Genomic DNA, 9311 nt, shown 5'->3' on the forward strand with positions numbered 1-9311 from the left:
CATATTCTCAAAGCAAAGTGTTTCCTGAGAAGTCAGCCAGAGTCGACCCCACACACAACTGAAATACAGAAGCTTAGCATGTGCCAACAAGCAAGAAAACAAGAACTTTCACACAATAAAGTCAAATGTTTAACACGTGGAGCACATTTACAGCTAAAAGCAGTCATCAGATTATATCCATAGCTATCAGAAAAGAGTTTTTTAACCACACAAGAGTAAGTTTACCAAGAGGATTTGTGCTAAAGGGCAAATCACCGAGAAAAGGAAGTGGCAGGAAAAAGGTCGGGGCAGCAATCGTGATGAAAAATTGAAAGAGAAACAAAAATAAATTCAATCAGCTCCAAGGAAACAAAACTAAAGAGAGACTGGGAGAGCTGCAGAGCTGAGCTGCGTCTCGTCCGGATCGTAACCTGCTGAGCTTCTCTCCTCTAAATGTTTCATCATCAGTGACTCATCCAGCTCGTTCAGTCCCGTTTACATCAAATAAAACTGGGTGCGGTTTTACCTCTGTTTCTATGACAACCAATCCAGCACCTGAGGACGAGCGGGTAAATGACAGCTGTGTCCCAAAGCGTCGGCTGCATCCGGAGGCCGCGTTTGAAGGCCGATCACGTCACAGCCAGGCGACGAAGGCTGTCCCAAGTCGTCGACTCCTTCAAATGCGTCCTTCATTTCCTTGAATTTGAAGGATGGGTCGGGTGTGTCCTTCGTGGCCCACCATATCCCAGAATTCATAGCGCGGCCCAGCCAAATCTCAGCTGCCAACAATGGCGGCTGCTGCTAAGTTTTAAAATTACTCTTATTAATCTTTCTGGGTCACAAAATAAACTTTTAGCATATTTTCAGGCGAGAAAGTAGCTGTGCAAACTTCAAATATCTGCTCGGTTTATCGAGACACCACATATTTGCAAAAGTGCGCCGACGTTTTCGGAGACGTCTGTTACCCACCAGCTCGATAGCTAGCCGGGGGGTTCAATGGTCACTCCAGCCGGCGAGAGTGGCGGACTCCCGGCTTCATCGTTTTCAGACCCCCGCTCTGTCGCTACTCAGGTTAAACATGATATAAGTCACTGATACCTTAAAAATGTAATTGTTTTCCTTTTTTCGGTGTTTTATTTGTTCCGGAGTAAATCGTTTGGCTGAGATCAAAGTTATTAGACTATTCGATTAAATAAAACTTTATTAATCTATCGGGTGGGTTCCTCCGGGATTTTCACACAGCTGAATAAACGTCAAACAGAAAACTGATTAAACAGAAGTGTGAGACGGTCGAGAGTTTACTCCAGTCCTGTTATATTTTAGACAGCAAGGAGCAGACGGCGAGTTTATTAAACTCCACCCACACAGCGCTGACGCTGATCTGAAGGCGAGACCGTCCCATTTCACCGTCTCGCACTTCCGGCCTTCTCGGTCTTCGAAGGACCCGGCCCACGTAGACCGCGAAGCCCGGGTCCTCCGAAGGATGCGGCCGACGTTTTGGGACACAGCTGACGTCTCTGTTGCCAAATATCTGTCGAGTGAGCTATTCTGGCCCAGATGACCAGGTCCAGATCCTGAACTGGGTCATTCTGGGATGAAATGGAGCAGCAGAACCAGGACAGAACACAGCCTGGAAGCAGAAAAACATTCCTGACCCACATCTCCCACTCAGAGCAGCAACCCCGGGTCAGCTGCCCCTTTTGGCTCTCGCGCTCTATTAAAGTCTGAAAAGGGGGCGGGGTGTCAGGTGACCCGTTTAGAAAATCAGCGCGGCGAACGTGAGCGAGGATTTGGCTCATCACAAACTCTGTTTCAGGTTTTCTACATGGCCTCCTTCTTCTACACCCTCTACTACGTTTGGAACCTCTACAAAGGAATCAAGGAGAAGTACTGCAGCTGCAAGGATGGATACTCTGTACAGGTACAGACACATCTGTCCAGCTGCCAGGGCAGCAAAACACACACAACAGGTAGTAAACAAAGCTTTCAGGGTTTTGTTTGCAGCTCATAAAGCTTTAGAATAACACAAAGGGCAAACCTGACAGGGTCAAACTCTGCGCGGCCCACAGCTCCCAGAGGCTCAGTAAAAGTAGAGTGGTGGGGAAACCTAAGAGGATAAAAGATGCTCCAGTGTCCTGACGGGGCACAGACCTCCCCATGTTTGGTCCTGATGCTTCAAAATAGTTTTGATCTGGTACCTGATCACTTCGGTGCAGCATGAACAGCTTTGTTTGTCTCAGTAAACATGAGGCTTTAAAATGATTTTAAAGGGCCTTGAAAAGCTTATGCACACATCCAGACTGGACGACTGTAACTGCTCTACTCGGGCCTCCAACACTCTTCTCTTTACCGGCTTCAGTTAATTCAAAATGCAGCTGCGCGTCTCTTAACAGCTACGAGAATCTACGAACGCATCGCTCCAATTTTAGCCAAACTACATTGGCTCCCTGTCAAATATCGCATAGATTTTAAAATTCTTTTGTTCGCTTTTAAAATTCAGAATAATTTAGTGCCCAGCTCTCTCTCTGAGCACTTAGATCGGCCAATCACAGGCTCCCAGCACAACCTCGGTCTCGGTGACCGGGCCGTTGCAACCGTGGCACCCAGACTCTGGAATAACCTCCCTGTTCATGTTCGTACCGCCGAGTCGATCCAGTCTTTTAAATCACGTCCTGAAACGTATCCTTGTACTGTGGCTGTTGGTTCTAACGAGTTGTTCTAGCTTGTTGTTGTCGCCTGTCTCATGCTTTTACTGTGAAGCACTGTGGTCAACATCGTTGTTTTAACATGTGCTCTATAAATACATTCTGATGTGGTATTTTGCATCCTTGTGCAGGTTTCCAACCGAGTGAGCACGGCGGGTAAAATCGTTGCTCTGGTTTCATGGTGAGTGAGCACCAAAGCCTCATTCTGTGGATGCATGCAAGCACACACACGGTGCTACTGATAACAGTGTGTCCTGCTCTGTGTGTCTGCAGTCTGCTTCCTGTGCTGCTGATGCTGCCGGTAATCATAGAGGGGAACATCAGCCACTGTCAGGCCAACCTTACCGAACCCTACAGGTGAGGCCAGAACACAAAGTGTTCACGCCGCGAGCAAATCCACCGATTGCTTCCACGCAGAAGCTCAGTGGGCTTTTTTCCACATCCGACCAGGTGTCTGATGATGCACACCGGAGCGCTGTTCCTGATGTCGGACGAGCAGCCGATGAGCCGAAGCTGCCTGTACCTGCACACCTACCACATCACCGTCTTCCTCATCACCGTGCTCGTCACCCTCCTCAGCATCACGGTGAGTTCACGCTCGTCGCACAGACGCGTCTTATTCTACGAACATCACGTGGAGGTGACCTCCCCTCTCCCCCCCGCAGGTCCTCGTGGTCAAAGCGCGCTGTATTTACAGGCGCATCGTGACCTCTAACGGTTACCTGGGCAGCGAGCAGCGGGCCTCGTTCAGCGTGATGGACCGGAGGATGGTCCTGTACCCGCTGGTCTTCGTCTTCTGCTGGGGTCCAGGTTTGTTCGGCGCGGACTCTGATTGGTTCTTGTTGGCGACAGACGCAGTCAGCGAGGTTTCAGCGTGTCTTTGTTTGTCGTGTTGTTTCCTCAGCGGTGATCCTGGCGTTTCTGCGAGTGGCGGATCCTGCGGCGTGCCAGGGCAAAGCCGGGGTGGTGCTGTACATCCTGCAGGTGAGTCGGTACCAGAGAAACACGACGGCGCTTACACTCTGAGCTCGTTCAGCCTGTTTTTGGTGGTCTTTTCAACAGTTTGTTTGATTTGGATCTTTTGACAGCAGTTGAACATTTTGTGGTTGAATTTGTGTGTCGGGCTCATTTTGTGCTCTTTGAATGTTTTCTTTGTGTAACTGTGTCTCATTAAGCTTCCTTTTTGTGCCGTCTCGACTGCTTCACTGGTCTTTTGTTGCTTTCTGTGCGATTCACCACGTAGGATATCTCAGGCTCATCGTTGTGGTTCTTTTTGTCGTAGTCACACGCCTCTCTCAGGTTGTTTCACGTGTCTTTCGTGCAGTGACCCAAGCGTGTCTTGTGTCCTCAGGCGTTAACCTCGGCCTCTCAGGGCTTCTTTAACTGTCTGGTCTACGGATGGATTCGCGTGTACCTGCGGCGAGCCCGCAGGACGTTTTCGTCTCGAGACGCGGACACTCAGACGCCTCTGCTGCGAGCGCAGAAGAGGAGAGGCTACCAGACCCTGCAGACGCTCGCCTGAGACACACTGAGACCGAGGGCGTGTCTCTGCCAGCTGCCTCGAGAGGAGAGTCTGAACTTTCGCTTTCCTCGAGGGGGAAAACACTTTGTTTCTGCATCAAACTTCCACCTATGATCCTGAACCACTGAGGCGAGAAAAAAGGGAAGAAGCAGGAGGGGGGGGGGGCTTTACACCGAGAGGAAGAGCGACGCCGAAAACAGGATTTGAAAGAGACGCGACATCGTCACCTGTGAGCTCCGTCGCACGGACGGGCCTCACAGGGGTTTGTTCAGGCAGGTCACATGACCCCTGCTGGTCACCGGCGCACAGTGAAAATGAAGACGCGTTTCTTTGGACGTTTGTATGTTTTATGAAATGTGCAAATGACAGAAAATTATTCCTTGTGTTTAAAAAAACAGATTTAATCTCTGAGACTTTTTGTAAATATGCTCCTTTAATCACATCTGAATTTGTTTTCCTTTTATTTCTGTTGACTGCATTAAAATAGAGATTTCTACAGAACGCAGTCGTCGTTTCCTTCCTGTCATTTGCGGCTCCATTTCCACTCTTAGACTCCAGATCCTTTTCCTTACTCTTCTTAGATCAGCTCATCTGTCTGACACCAGCTCTCTTTAGACCCTCCCTTCCCCTGTGGTGGGTCTGCGCCTCCACAGGCCCCACTGGTTTAGAAACTTATTCTCAACAACAACACAATCAGCGATCGATCGATTTCACTTGCTAGCAAGGGAAGGCTGGTTGGAACAGGCTCTTGGAGCTCAACGCTCCTCACCCGACTCAACCCAACTTCTTCAAAGAGGAGCCTTCCTCACAGCTGCTTACTGAAAACAGTTACACAACAGTAAACACAAGCACCTCCCCTCATAAACCCCCCCATGGTCCTAAAAGATAAGGCAGTGTGTGTGTGTCATAGTTGTGCGTGTTTGTGTGACCTGCTGATCACAGAAGGATCATAAAAGCAGGAAGCTTACCACACAGGAAACAGATCTGCCTAATAAAGCCTCCCCCAGCACCGTGGTCAGGATCAAAGGAATGTCTTTGATCATATAGTTTAAACTAAGACTTACAAATTTAAGAAACACAATGACAACAATTAACAACTTGACTCCAACACCCTGCCTGCTTTCTTTTGATTGGGAAGCTTGTGGAAGCCTGCTGAGGGGCTACGTGTGCTCTGTGGGTGCTCAGTGCCTGTAGAACAGGGGTGTCGAGGGCCGGTGTCCTGCAGGTTTTAATAGCACCCTGGGCCAACACACCTGATTCACATGATTAGTTCATTAGCAGGCCTCTGGAGCACTTCAGGACATGTTGAGGAGCTCGTTTAGCCGTTAAATCAGCTGTGAGGATCAAGGACTCGTCTAACACCTGCAGGACTCCGGCCCCGAGGCTGAGTTGGACGCCTGTGCTGTAGAAGATGACTGTGTCAGGAAATCTGTGACAGTAGGAAAAACACTCGAAGCGTTTGGCTTACAGGGATTTTATTTAGTTTGCTGCCTCAGTGTTTTTATCATAGAATGAAACATTTGTAATATTTATTTGAAAGAAATAAGGAATATGTCTCCTAGGCCGTCACACCACACAACCATCGCTTCTTTCACGCCGGAGCCTGACCTCACTCATTATGGGATGTCCTGTTCAGAGGGATCCCTGCCAATTCCCATCGTCTGCTGCGGGCGTTTCACGGCAATCTGCACAACAATCAGTTTGCTCTTCAGGCCGACGTCAGCGTCTCTGAAATGTTGGCGTTCGTGACGTGACTGCAGAAGAATCTGAGCCCCGTGGGAGAGTTTGCAGAGCTTCACTTTTAAACCACGAAGAACTAAAGAGGCTTCAAAAGGTCTCAGGGTGAATGTTTACCGCCACGTTCACACTGACACACAGGAAGTGTTTGATTTGAAATGTTGGTTTGCACTCGTGACATTAACGAGCTCGTTTGGATTTACGTCATGAATGATTCAAAGCCTGTGAACACGAATACAGTGCAGAGACAACAGAGTCAGAATACTAAAAGACTGAACGCACAATGAAAAGAGAGCTAATCACGTGCACACACAGACGGAAACTGGTTTAGCATTAATGTTTTATTTATGACACTGATGTGTTGTTACGCAGTGATTGTGACGTATGTTGCTCTAAGGCAGCGGTAGGCAACTGCAGGCCTCGAGTGCCGCGTCCTGCAGGTGTTAGATGTGTCCATGATCCATCACAGCTGATTTAAAGGGCGAAATGACTCCTCAGCATTTCCTGAAGTTCTCCAGAGGCCTGGTGTTGGGGGAAAACTCTGTAAAAAACCCAGGAGAAATAAAGACACAATGAGACAAAGTTACTTTCTTTGCTAAACGTGTACACGGGTGAGCTGCTGAGAACAACTCACGTCGTGAACAGAGGCTTGGCACTTTTTATAGAAAAGACAGTGAGAACAGGATAAGAAAATAATAAACAGATAAAATAAACAACTCCATATGTGGCGCTAGTCTCGTCAGCAGAGCGGTGAGAGATAAAACAATCTAAAACAATATGTCTTTGCTGGGAAAGTCTAAAAGGATAATTCTAAACTAATCTAACCATAGACAAAGGGCAGTGAAAAAGGCATCTTTGTACATTTAAAAGAAGGTAAAGAAACATAGAATCATTTTCCACTAACACCTGGTAATGAACTCATCATTTGATTCAGGTGTGTAGACCCAGGGTGCGATCTAAAACCTGCAGGACACCGGCCCTCGAGGCCTGGAGTTGCCTACCGCTGCTCTGAGGAGTTTATCCTAATGGGCATGTCTGAACTTAGAAACAAACACCAGGGGGCGCTGCAGGCTGTGTGTAGTCTTTGTTAAAACTGCACAGATTTAATGTATCAGGATCTTTACCAGGTAGTAAACTGAGAACAGCACATGACATTTTACACCGTGTGGTCGTTCAGATGCAGATTCAGTGGAGTTTGAGTTCATGAAGCGGACTGTGTGAACGCTGGAACAACAGCATCCACCTGTGACGCTGTCTGGGAGCTTTCACCTGTATCATGAAGAAATCAGGTTTACTGCAGCATCATTGTAATAGAAGCTACGTGGCAGTTGAAGAGGGCGTTGTAGGTTTCTCCTCCACGTTTCACAAAATCAGCAACTTTCTTCCTCCCGTTAAACTGTCTGCTCAGGTGAAACACGGGCTGCAGGGAACGCACACTTTAGTATTTTATTCTGCCTCCATACTGCTCATCATTCACTGAAGCACACATTTTACTCCACAGAGGAAATATCTTTATGTTCAGCAACTCATCACTCTTTCAAAAATGTCTCTGGCTCAAAGCTTCAGTTCAAACTCTGACTTACCTTCCAGGCTGAGCTCATGTGCCGAGCGCTGGTCACCACCGTGTCAGAGGAGATGCCGTAGTCCTGACCTTTGTGGATCAGCCACTGAGCTCCATCAGCGAGCGTCACTCTGAGGGAAGAGAAAACATAACGAGTCTGACGCTGCGCTCATCAAACATCTGAGAGTCTGAGATTCAAGCTGTCAAAGCGCGTCTGTGAGCTCAAGGAAGCAAAGGAACGAATCTGAGGATGTAAGAAGTGCAGCGGAGCCTGGACAGAGTAAGAAATGCGACAGTTGGACGCAATCTGAGCCTTTTCAAAGAATAGCAAAGAGTTGTGATGTCAAAGCTTCGGCCAGGCCGTGGTTTGTCTTTGTCTTGTAGCAAAGGTTAAAAACGTTTCTAGCCTGGAAACATAAAAACCAGTCTGGGCTCAGATATGATGAGCCATCACTGCAGCCGTCAGCAGGAGCTGCTGCAAAGTGGAACTGAAGAAAACTGAAGGAATCTCAGGCAGCGTCTTTTTCTGCGGCGACGGTGGATTCCAGATGGACATCAGCGGTAGTGAAAGCAGCAGGTTTTTAAATAAATACGGTGAGCGTGTAGCCTGACCTGACGCCGGTGTGGCTGAGCGGTCCAAACGTGGACGAACTGGATCCAAACGGTCGGACCATCCATTCAGCTTTGTACACTGGAGAGTTGTAGAGATCTGTGAGCTGCTGACCCGACAGGTCGTAGTTGTAGTTGCTGTACCCGGCTGACAGAAGGAAACGGGAGGTTTATTGAAACTATGCTCTACAAACATCACGCAGCACCACTGCGAGCGGCTTTAAGCCACACGGCGCTTAAACAAATGAAATACTCACGGCCGGACGAGGCGTCCACAGTCAGAGCCAGCAGGGTCAGGGCAGAGAGCAGCGCTTTGAGGGAAGCCATCGCGGGTTTGTCTCAGTCACAGACGTGCAGCTGAAGTTTTATAGTCCCGACAGCGTGACGGTCTCCCCGCTGCGCTCGTGTTTGTCTCTTGGCAGACGAGCTGGGATTTCCACACTGCTGATGGCACACAGCAGTTTTCATCATCAGCAGGTCATCGCAGCACTCTGCAGAGAATCAGTTTTCTGTGAGCTGCAGTTCCTCCTTGATGGGCCTCAGACATCCAAAGGGCATGAGCGATTACTGGGCTAATCATTTATTTATGTTCCTGTTTTATTAATCGATTTACTGTCTGAAGTCCACCTCAGCTGCAGGTTATAAACACCATGAACATTTTTCCTTTTGTGAGGAGCTCCTGAATCTTCCTCAGTCATGAGGAGCCCGGGCCCTCACTGCCAGAGGAACTCGGGCTGTTCCCACAGAGTCATCCCGTCCGTGTCCATGTCAGCCCGACAGTTAGAGCAGCTTTGAAGTCTGAAAGGACTCGGGCTGGATCAATGAGCTGCGAGCTTTTGGGGTGTGAACGAGAGTTTGTAAGTGAATTTCGATGCACTCGTTTGGGTAAAACTGCTTCTACAGTCACCTGCAGTGCAGCTAAACTCTCCTCACCAGCTTAGCTGCAGCCGTCCCGTCCAAAGCTCAACGTTCATGCTGGATGGCGTGACTTCAAAATTTCCTGAGCTGCCAAAAAGCAAACAAACAACCTCCACAAAGCTTCTGTCCCAAATAATTATCCCTAATTTTCTGCTCACAGGTTTAAACAGGAGTCAGTGGGTTATAAGAGCTTCAGAGTAAAGCAGTGTGTATGGGGCTGATGTGCACGCTGCACAAAGGTCAGAAACAATGCAAACCCAGCTCACAGGGAAAGGAATCG

The 9311-nt window shown here is 48.5% G+C and overlaps 2 protein-coding genes across 2 annotated transcripts in view; one reads left to right on the forward strand and one right to left on the reverse strand.

Annotated features, from left to right (window-relative positions):
* The window catches only part of tmem116 (transmembrane protein 116), a 9968-nt gene extending 4674 nt beyond the window's left edge, over positions 1-5294 (forward strand). The window contains exons 5-11 of the mRNA XM_005941016.3: positions 1796-1900; positions 2816-2865; positions 2958-3041; positions 3135-3270; positions 3350-3494; positions 3589-3668; positions 4036-5294. Of these exons, the coding sequence (XP_005941078.1) occupies positions 1796-1900; positions 2816-2865; positions 2958-3041; positions 3135-3270; positions 3350-3494; positions 3589-3668; positions 4036-4206 (771 nt within the window). The 3' untranslated portion in view covers positions 4207-5294. The remainder of the gene's footprint in view (positions 1-1795; positions 1901-2815; positions 2866-2957; positions 3042-3134; positions 3271-3349; positions 3495-3588; positions 3669-4035) is intronic.
* Positions 5295-6266: 972 nt separating this feature from the next.
* LOC121815770 lies at positions 6267-8541 on the reverse strand. Its single transcript, XM_042228003.1, has 5 exons — positions 8371-8541; positions 8117-8261; positions 7527-7635; positions 7213-7363; positions 6267-6484 (listed from the first exon to the last, which is right to left on the reverse strand). The coding sequence occupies exons 1-4, from the start codon at positions 8438-8440 to the stop codon at positions 7235-7237; spliced, it is 453 nt and encodes a 150-aa protein (XP_042083937.1). The 5' UTR covers positions 8441-8541; the 3' UTR covers positions 6267-6484; positions 7213-7234.
* Between the last annotated feature and the right edge of the window lie 770 nt (positions 8542-9311).

This window comes from Haplochromis burtoni, unplaced genomic scaffold (assembly GCF_018398535.1).
Source record: "Haplochromis burtoni strain Fernald_Lab_line unplaced genomic scaffold, NCSU_Asbu1 Contig_295, whole genome shotgun sequence".
In the NCBI taxonomy this organism is placed as follows: domain Eukaryota; kingdom Metazoa; phylum Chordata; class Actinopteri; order Cichliformes; family Cichlidae; genus Haplochromis; species Haplochromis burtoni.

Coding starts and splice junctions, on each gene's coding strand:
- LOC121815770 (XM_042228003.1), bottom strand. CDS start 8,440: ATGGCTTCCCTCAAAGCGCTGCTCTCTGCCCTGACCCTGCTGGCTCTG. Junction 8,262..8,370: donor TGTGGACGCCTCGTCCGGCC/GTGAGTATTTCA, acceptor TCCTTCTGTCAG/CCGGGTACAGCAACTACAAC. Junction 7,364..7,526: donor ACATGAGCTCAGCCTGGAAG/GTAAGTCAGAGT, acceptor CGTTCCCTGCAG/CCCGTGTTTCACCTGAGCAG.